At 42.0% G+C, this 20012-nt stretch overlaps 1 protein-coding gene across 1 annotated transcript; it reads right to left on the bottom strand.

Moving 5' to 3' along the window:
* Positions 1–15319: 15319 nt before the first annotated feature.
* Positions 15320–17306, bottom strand: LOC116889384 (melanoma-associated antigen B4-like). The gene is made up of 3 exons (XM_032890486.1): positions 17228–17306; positions 16665–16720; positions 15320–16564 (listed from the first exon to the last, which is right to left on the bottom strand). Exon 3 carries the CDS (start codon positions 16524–16526, stop codon positions 15507–15509), a length of 1020 nt encoding a protein of 339 aa, XP_032746377.1. The 5' UTR covers positions 16527–16564; positions 16665–16720; positions 17228–17306; the 3' UTR covers positions 15320–15506.
* Between the last annotated feature and the right edge of the window lie 2706 nt (positions 17307–20012).

Raw genomic sequence — 20012 nt, 5'->3', positions numbered from 1 at the left:
AGTTTTTGCTATATAGATGATATAATGATAACCTTGGAGTGTTTTGAAATTTTGGGAAACCTTTGGAAAGAAAACCGGGTACAATGTTATTCCTATTTACCTTATAACCCTACTAGAACTGGGTTAATTTAAAGGAAAAAAAATCAAATGGTACTTTACACGGGCTGGAAAGGACACTCCTAAAGGCCATAATGTTATTGAAAGTAATACCCAGTGGCTGAGGTAGTTTACCTCTTGAGAGTTGACCGGAGAAGCCCCTGAGGATCCACAAACCATAAAGGTAATTGCTACTGCTGTTGGTTGCATGCCTGTACTAGATGGCAAGACACTCCTATTTCTGAAAAAACAAAACATACTTTGTAAGACAAAAAGAAATTTTAATAGGACTGAACTGCAAACTCCAATCCTTTCATGGTCCATAGACTGCTAGAGGAAAATTGTCCTGACACTCTTGCTTGACTGTGGACCTTACCTGCTAAATTCTGACATGCTCAACAGAATATGCCTGCTTGCACAGACTTTGCTACCATGAGAAAGTCCAGCAGTTTTCTGATAGGATTTAAGGATAGTTCCACAAGAGAATATTCATGTTTATACAGATATATCATCACTGTTGTTGACAGACTCAACTCATAACCTCTGGTAAAGCAACAAATGACAGTTACTATGACACTACATCCTAATACCTAGTCATACATAGATTTCTATAACTGCCCCATATTCCTCCAGATTTAAATATTCCATCCTGCAAAGAAGCCCCTTAAACAAAGTAAACAACTCAAAATAGCTTCAGGAAATCTGTGAAACTGACCAGATTCACTAGGTCCCTCCCTCCATAAAATCATATAAACAGTCAAGTCTGTTGCCTTAACACAAGCCAATCTGCAGAGGAGACTCTGAGACTAGCAACCTGCCTAGAAACAGCAGAGACCAGCCATGCTGCCTGGAAGATGTTTAGAACAACTGAGTCACAAGGAAAGGACACTCTTCAACCTGTGGATCTGCCTGCAGGCTGAGCAGGGGTTCTAGGTTTCCACCTTTTGTGAGCTGCCACCCATGCTGGGTGGGCTTTAGTGATATAGCTATCTTTGAGTAATTTCTACTTCTATAAGTAGCCCCTCACCCATATGCCTGCAAATAACCCATCCCAATAAAACTCATTAGTTCACCAAGTTGGACTTAGGTGGTATCTATACATTAGTCCGTCATAGATTCCCTATTTGAGGTGAGTGTATCTCCCCAGAAAATGTCTTCTCACACAACAGGCTGTAAAGCAGGCAGTTGTAGTCAGACTAAGCCAGGGAAAGAGATGTAGGATCCTGAATAAGCCTAGAGGTTGCCTGCTTTACATGAGGGGTGGGCATAGCAGGACAAGACACTGGTGGTTGGACCCAAGCTACATATGGCAAGTTTCAGAAAAGCCGTGGATTTGATGTCCAAAAGACTCACCAGACTTGACACTGGAGGCATATTGAGTATATAGGAAGTATCAGTATTGAGGGAGTGGTTAGAGTAGTGCAGATAGGACCTGTGGGTGATTTTAGGAAGGGGATGACAGACTGGCAGCTTAAATGTTAGCTGCAATGCAGGCAGAGTTACTAGACTAGGCTAGTGAAGAAGATATGGTCCAGGGTTAGAGTTGTCAGGTTGTGGCAAAGACTTGGATTGGGTAGTCAGGTGTACTAACCAGAATACATCTTGGAGAGGAGGATGTGGTAAGTCTGGTTACTGAATGGCAGCATGATAGAGGCTGCACAGAGGGGACTTTTGTATGGCTGCAGGAAGGCGAGTCCTGGCAGAAGCTTAGAGGTCGTCTGCTATACAAGCAGGAGTGGTCAGAGTAGGTGACACAAGAGATGTGAGACTTACTGGAAGAGGTCAAGTGCAGTATAAGCCAGTGTGGCTAGACTAGGTCAGAGCACAGATTTTGCAACCCTCTCTACATCTTATGGTTTGAGGAAAAGATGTGATAAGGAAAAGACACTAGGCTAGATACAAAGAGAGAACATGCGAAATCTGAATCCAAAGTGGGGGATTTGCCGTTAAAGCAGGACCTATCAGAAGCCTGTATGTGGGCTACTCATAGGTATGGCCCAACGAGGCTGGGGCACAGGCTACTGAACTTTAGGCTGCATCTGGCAGGTTAGAGGAAAGGCTTAAATGAGGAGGCCAGGCAACTCACCGTGCTAGACCCTGAAGGATGATGTGGGATATTTATGAAAGAGTTGTCATATTTTCAGGTGACAAAGGAGGGACCTGTGTGGTTTCAGGTGTAAGGTCCTGGTGGAAGCGAAAAGTTGGCTGCAGGACAGGGAAAGTGATCAGACAGATGGACAAGGGATCTTTGTACTCAGTAAGCCTAGAAGGTGGGTTAAGCTCTGCATGCAGGGATGGGCTGCAACCAGGGACTGGAAACAATGTTTGGGTGATGGGGTGAAGTGGGATAGATTCTGGGCAGGATTCACAAAGTCATGGATGAGAAGACTTAGGGGAATTCATTGGCTTAGGCCCTGGGAGAACATGAAAATTCGAGCCGGTGGTGGGGCTGAGGAGAAAAGGGACCTATTGTTGGTTGCAAGTTGGAAGGTTCTGTCAGAAACCAAAAGGTTGTCTGTATAAAGCCAGTGTGGTAAGAGAGGATATTGTAAGTGATATGGAAACACAGGAGAAGCCAGAGATTTCTGGGTAGCATAAAGTTAGAGGGTGACCAAAGTAGGCCAGGACACTGACCATAAAACCTGAGACATGGCAGGGTTGTGGGAAAAGCATGTAAAATAACATCAGGTATATGCAGTAGATTAGATCCTGGGAGAGTATATGAGAATATGGAGTAATAAGTGGTGTAGTTGAGACCCAGCAGAAAAGACTGGTGGTGGTTTCAGGTAGGGCAGGTTTCAGTGGAAGCCTAAATGTTGGTTGAGGGGCAAGTAGGGGTGGCCAGACTAGGCAGGGATAAATGTAAGATACTATGGAAAATAAGAGGTTGACTTCTGTCCAGACAAAGCTTTACCCAACCAGACTACATATTGCTGGAGGAAGATGAGTGGAAAGTCTGAGACTTTACCCCTGGAGGAAGACATGAAGTGGGGGAAGCAGGGTGGAGGCAGCACTGGGCACTGTGGTGGCTTATAAGGTGGGTCCTGGAGGAAGTCGATGGTTTGGTGGCAGGACGGGTGAGGGTAAAGAGGCTATGTAGGTTAGAGAAAAGCTATGGATGAAGATACCAAGGCTCAGGCACCAGGCTTCATCCTAGAGGATTACAAGGGAAGTTTGGGTACCAAGGGGATGTTTGAAGGTGACACAGAAGGGATCTATAGTTGAATTTCAGAGGAATAGGTGGGTCCTGGCTAAAATTTACAGTTTGGCTGCCTCAAAGGCATGGGTATTCTGCCTAAGGCAGTTCTAAAGATGTGGAGCCCTGGGGAAGCTAAGGGTTTGCCTATGGCTTAAACAAAGGTAGCCGAAATAATCTTATCTACTCCACAGGTTTTGCATCTGGGCAGCATATAGCAGGTATTACAAAAGGCATGGATGGGAAGATCAGGTGGACTCACTAAGCAAGATCCTAGAGGAAGACTTGGGAAATCTGGGTACCAAGTGGGGCAGTTGAAATTAGTGCTGAAAGGACCTATTGGTGGTTTGTGGTAGAGAAGATACTGGAAGAAGTCTAGAGGTTGACTTTAGCCAGAGAGTGGTTGGGATATATCAGGGCAAGCGATATGGGACATTGGAAAAGCATAAAGGTTGTCTTCAGTGCAAAACAGAGTGACTAGACTCAGCCTGGGCACTGCTTGTGTGGCCTGGGCTACATGTGGCAGGGTACTGAAAAGGTTATGGATGGGAGCTCAGGGGAACTCACCAGACTAGAGCCTTGAGAAGGATGTGGTGAATATGGGTAATGAGTGGGTAGAAAGAGGTGATAGAAAGGGGTCCTGTGAGTAGTTATTGGTGACTAGAACCAAGATTGGTGGGGAAACAGGTGGTTATGGACAAACTAGGCAGGGAAAAGGAAAGTGAGACCTTCTGGAAGCCTAAACGTTGCTTGTGGTACAGGTGGATCTAGCTAGAGTAGGTTGGGGCACAGGTTGTGTGACCTGGGCTCCATTTTGCAGGTTGAGGAATGGGAGATCCTGAAGTTATCACCAGGATAGACACTGGAGGAGGTCATGAGAAATCTGGTGTACTGGCTAGATTTGTGTATTAACTTGACACAAGCTGGAGATATAACAGGGAAAGGAGCTTCTCTTGAGGAAATGCCTCCATGAAATCCAGCTGTAAGGCATTTTCTCAATTAGTGATCAAGGATTGGAGGGCCCAGCCCATTGTGGGTGGTGCCATTCCTAAGCTAGTAGTCTTGGGTTCTATAAGAGAGCAAGCTGAACAAGCCAGGGGAAGCAGCCAGTAAGTAACGTCCCTCCATGGCCTCTGCATCAGCTCCTGCTTCCTGACCTGCTTGAGTTCCAGTCCTGACTTCCTTTGGTGATGAAACAGTAACATGGAAGTGTAAGCTGAATAAACCCTTTCCTCCTGAACTTGCTCCTTGGTCATGATGTTTGTGCAGGAATAGAAACCCTAACTAAGACAAATTGGTACCAGCATAGTGGGGTATTCCTGTGACAACCTGACCATATTTTGGAGAGAACTGTGGAAGGACTTTGGGACTTTGGGCTAAAAGAGTCATTGGGTGTTAGAGAGCCCCAAGGGATGTTTCTGTAGGAACTTAAAAGATAATTCTGGAGAACAGTGCAGAAGATGGAGGCCTGGGCTTGTGAAATTCAGAGGGAAGATTAAAGACCTTTTACTGAGCTGTTGCTATTTTGGATTGTGATGATTCTGTGGTTTTGCTAGCTGGGACTGAAGAATCAGCCGTAATTAACAAGATACCAGAACTACTAACCCGAAACCTTGCACATTGGGACTATTGATGCTGGTCAGCTGGAGTTAAAGAATAAGAGGTGATTAAGAAAACACCAGCATCATTGAAGTGAAATCTTCTGGGAAGTGTTTTCTGAGAGCACAAAGAGGCTGTGCTCCAGAGAAAGCCAAGGTTGTACCTCCTGCTACAGTAGCTGGACTTGGTAGTTTGTAAGAGTCACCCAGGTGGTACTGGTTTTGAAGGTGTGAAGGGGTCATGAAATGCAGCTGAGGCTGGGCTCTGTGGAGAGGCCATGGAAGGCACTGGTGAAGGTGCAGCCCTAAAGTTGCAAATTGATGGGGCCCAGGGACTGAATGGGCTCAAAAGGAGTTGAGGCTTGGCAGAATGGGAAGAGAGCCCAGAGAGGCTCTTGGTGAAACCGAAGCAGAGAGATTGCAGGATTTGGGAGATGCTGGTACCATGAGATGACCACCAAGAACAGCAGCAGCGGTACAGAACAGGAAGCTGGAGCCTAGAAAACAAGGTGTGTGCTACAAAGGGCAGAGCTGGAGAAGTGACCCAAGCCCTTGGAGGAGCCCAGAAGGTTGTGAGTGGATCCCAGACATTGGGTGGTTAAAGTTTGATTTTGCTTTTGATTGTAAATCTGTGTCCTGACATTTTTCCCTCTTGAAGAAAGTATTTATTGGAGTCCACAGTTAAGAGACTTTGAATTGTAAAAAGACTTTGAATTTTAAAAGATTGGAATTTTGTGCTGTTTTTATTGTGTTTTCAATGGAGACATACATCATCTGTTTACAAAATAGCTCTTGAAAAATACAAGGAGTACAGATACTATAAAACAAAGCAAACTCTAGTCATGAGACACTACTTACATCATGTGAAAGCAACAGTCTGATCTCCAGCTTATGGAAACTAGAAGTAAAAAGTCACTACACAGAAAAGATCCACATCTCCAGCTTGGTGAACCTTGGAGCAGTTACATGGAACATCTATTAAACTGAATTTTCCCCAGTATGTAAATAAAACGACAAAACTAAGTCTGTGTCTGGTGATGCCAATCTCCCTCTGAACCTACACACAGACACAGTTACATGTCACCTGTTAGCCGACCATCTTCTATACTCAAGTGGTGGGAGGAAAAGCAAGGTGACTGAAGATCAAGAGGTGGAGAACACTGTATGTAAACAATGTAAGTAGTAAAGAAAGCCTTAATGTATAGTTTACGGGAAAAGACTATACTCCAACTTTGGAAATTAATTTAGAAGGACAGGGGAAAGTTAAAGTAATTGCAGTGCAACATGAAAATACAAAACTGTGGGATGGAATGTAGCAAAATTAAGGATTCAAAAACCATGCTTACACAAAGATCTGCTACAGGTCTGCTTTATCCAGATTAACAAAGAGATCGGATATTTTAAGGGACTGAAATTTTAATATGTGAGAATTTGTAAAGACTGTGGGACTTTTAAAAGTTATTCAGATTTTGGGATGAATAAGAAAGAAAGGGTTGAGGATTAATAGTGATGTCAAATTGACAAGGGGTCAATTTTACTGGCTGGTTTTGTGTGTTCCAACTTGAAACAAGCTGGAGTTCTCACAGAGAAGGAAATGCCTCCATGAGATCCAGCTATAAGGCATTTTCTCAATTAGTGATCATGGGTGGGAGGGCCCATTGTGGGCAGTACCATCCCTGGGCTGATAGTCTTGGGTTCTTCTTCCTTAGAAGCCAGGGGAAGCAAGTCAGTAAGTAACATCCTTCCATGGCCTCTACATCAGCTCTTGTTTACTGAGCTGCTTGAGTTCCAGTCCTGAATTCCTTTGGTCATGAACAGCAATGTGAAAGTTAAGCAGAATAAACTCCCCCTCCCCCAAACTTGCTTCATGGTCATGATGTTTTGTGCAGGGATAGAAACCATGACTAAGACATCTGTGTACTGAATTTGGACCTGTGGGTGATTGCAGGCCCTAGTAGAAGCCGAGAAAATGACTCGTGTCCAGGCAGGGTTAGTCAGGCTCTACAAGGATGTGGGACTCTTAGGAAGTCTAGAGTCTATCTGTTTGTGCATATAATGGTGGTAAAGCTACTTTTGTTGGATGAGAGCTTGATCTGGTGGGCTAGAAATGAAGATTGGGGTGCTTTCCAGGTTATATCTGGAGGTATTCTTGAAAATCTGGGTATCAAGTGGGTGTTGGTCAAGAGGCAAAGGAGACCTTTGGGTGGTTACAGATAATTTCTGAAATACTACATGTTCTCTGTGGCACAGAGAGTGATGTTCAGCCATGGTAGGGAATGTAGGAACCTGGAAAACCCTTAGTGGTTGACTGGAGTTGTCAGAGCAAGGATGATAGACTAAGCCAGGGCATTGGTTGTAGAATGAGGATTTGATTTATCAGGTTGCAAAAAGGTGTGGATAGGAAATCAGGTATACTCACCAGGCTAGACTCTGGTGGAGGGTGTGTAAGTCTGGGTAAGGATTATGGTAGTGAATGGGGCACAGAATGGCCCTGTGAATGTTTGCAGATAGTGAAATTTCTGGCTGGAGCAGAGATGTTGATTGTTGGGAGTGCTGATATGATTAGACTAGGCCAGGGCAAGGGAGTACCCTGTGGAAGGTTAGATATTTGCTATGTTGGAGGTGAAGATGGTCAGTCTAGCCCTGGGCACTGCTGGTGGAGCCCTGAATAGATCTGACCAGTTTAGGAAAAGGCATGGAGTAGTAGATGAGTTATCTTCACTAGGCTAGACCCTAGGGAAAGAGATGGGAAGTCTGGTTACAGGCTCTGTGGTTGGGAGGATTAGAAGGCACCTACAACTGGTTATAGGTTGGGCAGGTTCTGGTGGAAGCCTAAAATCATTTTTTCTTTAATGGGTTAATTCAATGAGACAAGAAAGATTACTGAAACCTATGTTTTAGTCATATTAGTCATGATGTACTTTGATTGTTGTTTAAAATACTATCATTTGTTTAATGATGTTTTATAACCCCCTTTTCCCTTAAGGAATCTTGTATCTTTTCAGATACTCCTGATTGAGAATAGGCACAGACTATCTGCATTGAAAATTGTATTGGGTGCAACAACTGTGGAAGAAGAATTGTAGAAAACTGCCTTCCATTTAAGGTTGGATATATCTCTTCCATTTACATGATTTCTAATTGTCAGAGTCTTTAATATATGGTACAGAATAAGTTACCCTGTTCATTTATGGTGATGAGGTTACAAGAATATTGAAAGTAATTAAATTCCAATTTCCAGAAGAGGCTTGAGACCCCATATGAACAACAATGCCAACCAACCAGAGCTTCCAGGGACTAAAACCACTACCCAAAGACTATACATGGACTGACCCCGGGCTCCAACCTCATAGATATCAATGAATAGCCTAGTAAGAGCACCAGTAGAAGGGGAAGCCCTTAGTCCTGCCAAGACTGAACCCCCAGTGAACGTGATTGTTGGGGAGAGGGCGGAAGGGGGGAGGATGGGGAGGAAACCCACATGGAAGGGGAGGGGAGGATCAATGTTGGGCTAGAAACCGAGAAAAGGAATTCGAAATGTAAATAAGAAATACTCAAGTTAATAAAAAAAAATTTCCAATGATGCAATGAGTGAGGATCCAAATTTTAAAATTATTGTCTATATAAGGAAATAGGATACAGCTCTCTCAGCCATTCACTCACTCTCTCATCTCTTGCCCTCTTTCTCTCCCTCTCACTTTCTCTGTACCACTTCAACCTCCCTCTTTCCTCCTTTCCTTTCTCTGTCACTTTCTCCAAGCACTCTTTCTTCCTTACATCTCTCCAAACTTGACTGTTGTATTTCTTAAGAACTGGATACATTTCTACCCTTTGTTTGTACTTCAAGAGCTGTGAAAATGGTCTAGTGTTCAAGTGATGCACGTGCCTTCATCATTCATTATAACTTTCAGTCTTGAAATATTGTCTCTCATAGTAGGAGATTTCAACACCCCACTCTCATCAATGGACAGATCATGGAAACAGAAATTAAACAGAGACTTAGACAGACTAAGAGAAGTCATGAGCCAAATGGACTTAACGGATATTTATAGAACGTTTCTATCCTAAAAAGGTAAAAGGATATACCTTTTCTCAGCCTCATGGTACTTTCTCCAAAATTGACCATAAATTGGTCAAAAACGGGCCTCAACAGGTACAGAAAGATAGAAATAATCCCATGCGTGTTATCGGACCACCACGGCCCAAAGCTGGTCTTTCAAATAACAATGAGGAAAGAATGCTCACACACGTGGGAAAATTGAAAACGCGTTTCACTCAATGAGTAACCTGGTCAAGGAAGAAATAAAGAAAGAAATTAAAGACTTTTTAGAATTTAATGAAAATGAAGGTACAACATACCCAAACTTATGGGACCCAATGAAAGCTGTGCTAAGAATTAAACTCATAGTGCTGAGTTCCTGCAGAAAGAAACAGGAAAAGAGTATATGTCAGCAGCTGATACACACCCTAAAAAAGCTCTAGAACAAAAAAAGCAAATACACCCAGGAGGAGAAGGCAGGAAATAATCAAACTCAGAGCTGAAATCAACCAAGAAAACAAAAGGGCCATAGAAAGAATCAAGAACCAAAAGTTGGTTCTTTTGAGAAAATCAACAAGATAGATAAACCCTTAGCCAGACTAAAGAGAGGACACAGAGAGTGTGTCCAAATTAACACAATCAGAAATGAAAAGGGAGACATAACAAAAGAATCAGAGGAAATTCAAAAAATCATCAGATCCTACTACAAAAGCCTATATTCAACAAAACTTGAAAATCTACAGAAAATGGACAATTTCTAGACAGACAAAAATTGTACCAAAGTTAAACTCAGAACAGATAAAACCAGTTAAACAACCCCATAACTCCTAAGGAAATAGAAGCAGTCATTAAAGGTCTCCCAACCAAAAAAGAGCCCAGGTCCAGACGGGTTTAGTGCAGAATTCTATCAGACCTTCATAGAAGACCTCATACCAATATTATCCAAACTATTCCACAAAATTGAAACAGATGGAGCACTACGTTCCTTCTATGAAGCCACAATTACTCTTATACCTAAACCACACAAAGATCTAACAAAGAAAGAGAACTTCAGACCAATTTCCCTTATGAACATCGACGCAAAAGTACTCAACAAAATTCTGGCAAACCGAATCCAAGAGCACATCAAAACAATCATCCACCATGATCAAGTAGGCTTCATCCCAGGCATGCAGGGATGGTTTAATATACGGAAAACCATCAACATGATCCATTATATAAACAAACTGAAAGAACAAAACCACATGATCATTTCATTAGATGCTGAGAAAGCATTTGACAAAATTCAAGACCCCTTCATGATAAAAGTCCTGGAAAGAATAGGAATTCAAGGCCCATACCTAAACATAGTAAAAGCCATATACAGCAAACCAGTGGCTAACATTCAACTAAATGGAGAGAAACTTGAAGCAATCCCACTAAAATCAGGGACTAGAACAAGGCTACCCACTCTCCCTACTATTCAATATAGTTCTTGAAGTTCTAGCCAGAGCAATCAGACAACAAAAAGGAGGTCAAGGGATACAGATCGAAAAGAAGAAGTCAAAATATCACTATTTGCAGATGATATGATAGTATATTTAAGTGATCCCAAAGTTCCACCAGAGAACTACTAAAGCGATAAACAACTTCAGCAAAAAGTGGCTGGGTATAAATTAACTCAAATAAATCAGTAGCCTTCCTCTCTACACAAAAAGAGAAACAAGCTGAGAAAGAAATTAGGGAAACGACACCCTTCATAATAGACCCAAATAATATAAAAGTACCACCGGTGTGACTTTAACCAAGCAAGTAAAAGATCTGTACAATAAGAACTTCAAGACACTGAAGAAAGAAATTGAAGACCTCAGAAGGTGGAAAGATCTCCCATGCTCATGGATTGGCAGGATTAATATAGTAAAAATGGCCATTTTACCAAAAGCGATCTACAGATTCAATGCAATCCCCATCAAAATACCAATCCAATTCTTCAAAGAGTTAGACAGAACAATTTGCAAAATTCATCTGGAATAACAAAAAACCAGGATAAATAAAACTATCCTCAACAATAAAAGGACTTCAGGGGGAATCAATATTCCTGAACTCAAGCAGTATTACAGAGCAATAGTGATAAAAACTGCATGTTGGTATTGGTACAGAGACAGACAGATAGACCAATGGAACAGAATTGAAGACCCAGAAATGAACCCACACACCTATGGTCACTTGATTTTGACAAAGGAGCCAAATCCATCCAATGGAAAAAGATAGCATTTTCAACAAATGGTGCTGGTTCAACTGGAGGTCAACATGTAGAAGAATGCAGATCGATCCATGCTTATCACCCCTGTACAAAGCTTAAGTCCAAGTGGATCAAGGACCTCCACATCAAACCAGACACACTCAAACTAATAGAAGAAAACTAGGGAAGCATCTGGAACACATGGGCACTGGAAAAAATTTCTGAACAAAACACCAATGGCTTATGCTCTAAGATCGAGAATCGACAAATGGGATCTCATAAAACTGAAAAGCTTCTGTAAGGCAAAGGACACTGTGGTTAGGACAAAACGGCAACCAACAGATTGGGAAAAGATCTTTACCAATCCTACAACAGATAGAGGCCTTATATCCAAAATATACAAAGAACTCAAGAAGTTAGACCGCAGGGAGACAAATAACCCTAATAAAAAATGGGGTTCAGAGCTAAACAAAGAATTCACAGCTGAGGAATGCCGAATGGCTGAGAAACACCTAAAGAAATGTTCAACATCTTTAGTCATAAGGGAAATGCAAATCAAAACAACCCTGAGATTTCAACTCACACCAGTGAGAAAGGCCAAAAACCAAAACCCCAGGTAACGCAAATGCTGGCGGAGGAGGCGAAGAAGGGGGACACCCCCCCAATGGTGGGGGGGTTGGCAAACTGTACAACCATTCTGGAAATCAGTCTGGAGGTTTCCTCAGAAAATTGGACATTGAACTGCCTGAGGATCCAGCTATACCTCTCTTGGGCATATACCCAAAAAGATGCCCCAACATATAAAAAAGACACGTGCTCCACTATGTTCATCGCAGCCTTATTTATAATAGCCAGAAGCTGGAAAGAACCCAGATCCCCTTCAACAGAGGAATGGATACAGAAAATGTGGTACATCTACACAATGAAATATTATTCAGCTATCAAAAACAACAACTTTATGAAATTCGTAGGCAAATGTTTGGAACTGGAAAATATCATCCTGAGTGAGCTAACCCAATCACAGAAAGACATACATGGTATGCACTCATTGATAAGTGGCTATTAGCCCAAATGCTTGAATTACCCTAGATGCCTAGAACAAATGAAACTCAAGACGGATGATCAAATGAATGCTTCACTCCTTCTTTAAAAGGGGAATAAGAATACCTTGGCAGGGAATAGGGAGGCAAAGTTTAGAAACAGAGACTGAAGGGACACACATTCAGAGCCTGCCCCACATGTGGCCCATATATATACAGCCACCCAATTAGACAAGATGGATGAAGCAAAGAAGTGCAGAAGTGTAGATAGCTCCTGAGAGACACAGCCAGAATACAGCAAATACAGAGGCTTAATATAGCAGCAAACCACTGAACTGAGAATAGACCCCGTTGAAGGAATCAGAGAAAGAACTGAAGAGATTTGAAGGGGGCTCGGACCCCTATATGTACAACAATGCCAAGCAACCAGAGCTTCCAGGGACTAAGCACTACCTAAAGACTATACATGGACTGACCCTGGACTCTGACCTCATAGGTAGCAATGAATATCCTAGTAAGAGCACCAGTGGAAGGGGGAAGCCCTGGGTCCTGCTAAGACTGAACCCCCAGTGAACTAGACAGTTGGGGGGGGGCAATGGGGGAGGTGTGGGAGGAACACCCATAAGGAAGGGGAGGGGGGACGGGATGTTTGCCTGAAACTGGGAAAGGAATAACACTCGAAATGTATATAAGAAATATTCAAGTTAATTAAAAAAAAATATTCTTTTTCTTACCACTGTGAATGTAGGAATTTACTTGCCTTATCCAGAAGCTCCATTAGTGAATCTCCCAGAAGAAATGAAAATTATCAGCTACTGTTGTTAGGAATTGTTGTTTCTTAAACTGCCTCAACTACCTTGCTCATGAAATGCTCTATGGATAGCTCTTGGATAGAGCTAAACAAATATCTATGAACTTAAATCTGCAATACACTGATACCATTCCACTCAAGTCCAAATTACTGGACCAATAAATTAGGAATACTTACAGAGGTATATGTGAGGGGTGAAGTACAATATCATAGAAGACTCAAGGACAGGTGCATTACTGAAAAACCTACCAAAACCTGAGTTTTGCTTGCTTAATAAGCAAGTCAGGCGTTCCCTGCACCACCCCAAACTGCTCCACTGACATGATTGTTTCCATCACCAACAACTGTTACTGCTTATCTAACTGTGGGAGGGACTTTGTATATCTGGTTTCAGTTTTCTAACAAATGCAAGTTTTGTAACTGATTTTTATGAGCCTTCATTCATCTTGAAGAAGTATTTCATCTTGGAAGAAATTGCAGTGTATACACACACACACACACACACACACACACACACACACACACACACACACACACCAGAGACCCCCTATACTGTAGTTCCTCTGTGTCTATGAATACCAAGTTTTTTACGGAAGCCAGGAATTTTAAAGAGTGGGTAAGAGGGAGGTGGCAGAGCAAGGAAAAGGGGGAGGAGAAATGATACAATTATACATAATAAAAAATTAGTTTAATTTTTAGAAAACGATACTAATTTGTGGGTAGGCTTTTTTCTTCTCCAGATGTGGGCTTAGCTAAGCTTCTGCTATGTTTCTAGGTTCAAATGTAATAATTTAAAGCTCTTTCCATCCAAATTAAGCTTTGTTTGTTTTTTTTTTTTCTTTTTTTTTCCGGAGCTGGGGACCGAACCCAGGGCCTTGAGCTTGCTAGGCAAGTGCTCTACCACTAAGCTAAATCCCCACCCCCCCAAATTAAGCTTTGGGTTTGCATTTATTACCACCAAATTTAGTTCTAGTCCTTGAAGTCTTACAACACACATTCTAAGAAACCTGGCTTAAATACACTTTAAAAGAAAATTTGGCTCTATCAGCCCATTCTAAGTAATGGAGAATTGTTTTCTACAAACCTTTTCTCTAAGGATTATCAATCATTTTGTTTTTGTTTTTGTTTTCAGAATGTTCTCCAGGAATCCTTCATGCTACCAGACTACATCAGGACCACAGAGGCATTCAGTCTGCAGGAGTTAGGCAGATACAGGGTCCTCAGCCTCTCCAGCATATAAACAATCATTATTAGAATATTTAGTCCAAACAATGTAAGCTAATTTAATACATGGCTTTTGTAATTTGTAAAAAGGAGGAAAAGAAAAAGGTAATCGCCTTACTTAAATGTGTGGCTTGTGCAGTGTATTCACCTGCATTGGGATAAACACATGGACTCTGACCATTTCTATCCCTGGCAAGATTACCTCCCAGTACACTCAGATCCTAAGGAACATTTATGATGTATTTCCTGTTCTAGCTTAAACTTTAAGCTCTGCGATGCACTAAGTCCTATTTGCTCATCAACGTACATTACTCCATCGAGCACATCTTGTGAGTATCTGACCTTGCTCATCACTCCCACAGCCTCATGCAACCCACCATGCAGTGTCACATAAATTACATGCCATTGACAGAACTGAAATTCTCCAATGCTCAAAATGGCCTCAATCAGATAATGTATTGAATTAGAAATCTGCTCTTCCCAATACTTTCTCTTGCATGCCCTTCTTAGAGACTTTTCTATCCTCTTTCTTATGTGTAGCTGCTGCTAAATTCTAAATCCCTGTGGGCAGCAGGTGGATCTTTGTTGCCATTGACAATAATATCTGTGGGGAGGAGCTGTCAAGGGGCTGGTCTCCAAAGAATGATTGGGGGGAATAACAAAATGACAAGAAGCCTGGATATGGGGCTTAATTTATCAGTTGCGGGTGGATCTTTTCTGTCATTGACCATAGCATTGGTGGGGAGGAGCAATCAAAGAGCTGATGCCCAATGAATGTCTGAAGAAAGTAATGAAATCACACAGAGACTGGATATATGAGGCAAAATTTATCAGTTTATTTTCTTATGGAATTCAGTAAGGTAATGAAACAAAGTATATTTCTATTAAAATGATGAACTAAAGAAAAAACCAATAGTGACAAGGATAAACTGACCACTTCACTTTGTTTTACTGATTGTAGCACATCAATCCTGTGAAACCTTTTCCCATGACTTGTTTTAACACTTACTGAGAAGAAATTTATGAAGGTTTTCCCATAGCTTTAAAATCCCAAATAACTTTCTCCTGACGAAGAGCAAAAAACGTGGCAGACATTAGATTAAGCAGCATATTTTAATCAAATTAATCTTCAGTTACAGGAATAGTAACAAGGTAGCAAGGATGTGTATACTTTCCCCATGCATAAAAAGTTCTTCGTGTGATCCTGCCTACTCACAGACACCCCACTACTCAGAAAACTGGCTGTTCTTGAGCACAGTGACAGTTATCACCAAGGGATAGCTAAATGTGGGAGGAGCTGCTAGGTTGGGCATGGGAGGGAAACCTGGCAGCATGGAAAACAACAGCCTCATCTCTCCTGACTGCTCTCTCATCCTGGTTACTGAGAGCCTCCTCATACTGCCTAGGATAATAAGTAGGAATTGCATTCTTAATCTTAGTTAAAATTTCCATGACTTTCCTGGAAGTGTGTTCCTCATGGGCTCTGGGACCCCAGAGGAACTCATAGGTTGGGGGATCACTGCCAGGAACCTGGCGGTACTCCACATAATTTTGGTCAACTAGCTCTTTGGTGATGAAATTCCGGGGCTCCCCAAAGATTAAGTGCCTCCTCCCAGGATATATGCCCTGCATGTGGAGAAACTGCCAGACCTCTTCCTCAGTGGCGTGGTTGTCCTTCATGAAGATCATACCCAGGAGGGTGAGGATGAGACCGGTCTTGGGCAATTCTCTCCTGCCACCCATATTTGCCCCAGGGCGGATGGGTAACTTGCTAACAAGGGCATAGGAGCAAGTGGTAGGGTTGTCAACCTTCAACTCTAGACCATAGACCAGTTCCAGCTGATAGGTGGCTTTCTCCAGGATCCGTGGGAAGTGACCCTTGTACTTCCTGCTGATCAGCTTCAGCATCTCTGCCTCCACAGGTTGCTCATCCTTCTGGTACTTCTCCAGCAGATAGTGAAGTAGCTTGGTGGCCTTTCTGGTCAGAGGATCTCTGCGTGCAGACTGGATGGCATCTGCTATAGTGGAGACATTTGTACGCCTCTCATCCACATCTGCAAAAGAACCCTCAGCACCAACCCCACGGGCAGAATGGGACACATTTAACTCAGGAGCGCTATGGGATGCAGCCTCCCGAGCAGTGCCTGTATCAGGGGAGCTGGGGGCATCTCCCTGGACAAGAGCAGGAGATGCTGCTTTCTCCTCCACAGTGGGCCGAGCACCCTGGAGATTAGGCCTCTCTCCCCGAATCTGCTGCCTTTTGGCCCGGGAGCGGCTCTTGCTCTTATTGCCTCTAGGCATGGTGTTCTGGATTAGTGGACAGGAGTCCTACAAAGGATCTGTGGGGAGAGATTGACACTATGTAACTGTCATTAGGTAGAGAGCAACTTCCCTTTAAGCAGCCCACCCCACCCGGTCCCTCCCGCTTTTCTCCGGCACCTTTCCGGATTCCAACAGTGTTCCTGTTCTGCTGTTCAGTCTACTTTCTGAGAAATCTGTGGAGCAAATCAGAACTTTTTAGGCCATTTCCTGGCAACCCAAGTAATAGCTGGCTAGGGTGAAAGAAGGGCTTGTACTCGGGCCCCATTTTCTTCCCCATGAACACTTATGTTCATTTTTAATTTTTAATTTTCTTCCCCATGAACACTTATGTTCATTTTTAGTTTTTAACTAAGTGCTCATTCCCACCTCCTTCTGCTGATGTGAAGTAAGCACTACAGTCTTCACTAGTAAGGAAAAACTAGAAGAAAATTGAAGCAAGCTTTACCATTGAACCATTGATGTCTTATACCATTTAGTGGACACCAAATATACCTATGCTGTTGTGATGTCCCACCCCCCCACCCCCGTTTCTTCCAAAAATAGTTTCCACTAATTTCCCACCACCTCTTTTTCAAAGACAAAGCAAGCATTGTATCTTAGCCCATAGGCCTGCCTGACCTTTGACGTAAACTGTGGAGCACTGGGAGATAATTTCATTCCATGTATTTAGCCACACATACCCTGAACTCTTGAATTTTCATAATTTTCCTCCTCTTAAACTTATAGTCTCCAACTTTCCCTTTCCGTGGACCCCCGAAAACCGAAGAACATTAATGACAATTGGGCCTAACTGCCGTATCCAGGAATTCTGAGCAACAGGGCAAGAGACAGGCCATTGCTGGGGCGGGGGTGGGAGGGTTTTGAATTTAGGAAACTATAATGGGACGTCATGGTTTTAACTCAAGTGATCATCCAGGAAAGATTCTTACCAGAGTAAAAGCCATACTTCTTGGCTCAAGGCCCAATCTTATGGACTGAGCTGTCCTCAGAGCGGAAGTTAAGATTCAGGCTAGGCACCTGACCCCCCTTCCCCCAAGAAGTGACTCCAGAGCTCCAGTCACCTAAATTGAACCCTACGGGGGGGGGGGTGGACCAATCCATTTTCTTTTCTAGGAGGGGGAATTTCCAGAGAACATACCTTGAGTAGAACTTGGATTTCACTTTTTTAATGTGGGCTAATGGGACTCATTTGAAAGATGGAATTCTTATCAGTCATGAAGTAGATTGATTCTTAGTCCAGCACAGATGCTCAAGACTCCAGTACAAAATAAAAGTAACAGCTCAATCTATTTGTTTTTGAACCTGGTACGTGACTGAATTGTTCTCTCCTATTTGCCTCACTTCCTCTCCTTTTCTCTCATTTCTCTTTTTCTTACTTTTTTTTATATCTTTCATCCTCTTCTTTATTATATAGTCTAATGACAGTTTCTTCTTATGTAACTTGGGTCTCAGAGTTGCTAAAAAAAGGTTACCTTACTCTTACCTCTGTCCCCAGTACAAGTATTATTTCTATATATATCAACATCCCTGGCATCTCTCATTTTTCCTAAAATTGTGTCATTTTATTTGGAGTTTGAAACCAACTATTTCTGTATAGTATAGGCTGCCTTAAAAACTCCTATACAGCCTAAAGTATACTTAAAATGACAAGTCACCTGCTTTGTATGTCCTGTGATAGGATGAGAGGTATAAATCACCACACTTGGGTCTCATTAACTTTTTGATATTTACTGCAGTAGCTGGAATTTTATATTTCTGCTAAACGTAGATGAGTATATTTTTCCTAATATTCTCACCACAATTACTTTCTTTATCTTTTTAAATCCATGACATAGCAATGCATCATTTATTTTATTGAAAATAATGTCTTTTGCATTTGCTATTCTCACAAAAATGAGAGGAAGTCACAATGCCATAATGATTTGTTTCCCTAATGGATAAAGTTGTTTTTCATCCATTCATTGGCTGTATGTACTTACTTTGAAATGATGATGCCCTTTATTTGCCAGTTTATTAAATACATTATATTTTGCTGTATATTTTTCAATTCTTTCTATATTATCTGTATTACATTTTTGGGTTATCACTAATTGGAGAAGATTCTATGTACTTTTCTATCTGGAAGTGTGTTCTTTTGCTATGCAGCACTTTCACTATTTATGATTTCCTTGGGGCAGGTTGTGAGAATATGACCATAGCTTTTGAGTCCAAATATTTAGAAATTTATTAACTGTATATATATACTGAATTCTTTCCTATAAATTTCCTCTAAAGTTTCAAGATTTCATTCACACTCATTTCCTTGTTCTATTTCCACAGAGTAGGAATGGAGAAGAAGCTTTAGTCTTTTATCTTTTATTCTTTTTTCTATATCAATACCCATATTTTCTAGTACTATTTTTAAAATAGTTTACATAATTTTAGTACCTTTGTTTTTAGCATAAGCTTGAAAATCAAATGTTGCATAGATTGTTTATTTAGAGGATATGGAGAAATAGGAACACTCCTCCATTGTTGGTGGGATTGCAAGCTGGTACAACCACTCTAGTACTACCTGAGGGCCCAGCTATACCACTCCTGGGCAGCTATTAAAAAAGTGAATTCATGAAATTCTTAGACAAATGGATGGATCTAGAAAACATCATCCTGAGTGAGGTAACCCAATCACAAAAGAACACATATGGTATGTACTCACTGATAAGTGGATATTAGCCCAAAAGCTTGGAATACCAAGATACAATTCACAGACCACATGAAGCTCAAGAAGAAGAAATACTAAAGTGTGGATGCTCCAGTCCTTCTTAGAAGGGAGAACAAAATACTCACAGGAGGAAATACTGAGACAAAGTCTAGAGCAGAGATTGAAGGAAAGGCCATCCAGAGACTGTTCCACCTGGGGATCCATCCCATATACAGCCGCCAAATTCAGACACTATTGCAGATACCAAGAAATGCATGCTGACAGGAGCCTGACATAGCTGTCTCCTAAGAGGCTCTGCCAGACCATGACAAATACAAATAATGGATGCTGACAGCCAACCATTTGACTGAGCACAGGGTTCCCAATGGAGGAGTTAGAGAAAGGACTGAAGGAGCTAAAGGGGTTTTCAACCCCATAAGAAGTACAATATCTACCAAACAGAGGCCCCAGAACTCCCAGGGACTAAACCACCATCCAAAGAGTATACATGGATAGAGCCATGGCTCCAGCTGCATATGTAGCAGAGCATGGCCTTGTTGGGCATCAATGGGAGAGGCACTTGGTTCTGTCAAAGCTTGATGCCCCAATGTAGGGAAATGCCAGGATGGGCATGTGGGAAGGATTGGGTAGGTGAGGGAGTACCCTTATAGAAACACGGGGGCAGGATTGGACATCAGGTTTCTGGAGAGGAAACCAGAGAAAGGGATAACATTTGAAATGTAAATAAAAAAATATTCAATGAAAGAAAAAACGACACTCCTAAA

Source organism: Rattus rattus, chromosome X, assembly GCF_011064425.1.
Source record: "Rattus rattus isolate New Zealand chromosome X, Rrattus_CSIRO_v1, whole genome shotgun sequence".
Classification (NCBI taxonomy): Eukaryota; Metazoa; Chordata; class Mammalia; order Rodentia; family Muridae; genus Rattus; species Rattus rattus.
The sequence above is the reverse complement of the archived record's forward strand: the minus strand, read 5'-3'. Positions and strand labels throughout refer to the sequence as shown.

What these genes read in the sequence shown, in the direction of transcription:
- LOC116889384 (XM_032890486.1), bottom strand. Translation starts at nt 16,526, where the DNA reads ATGCCTAGAGGCAATAAGAGCAAGAGCCGCTCCCGGGCCAAAAGGCAG.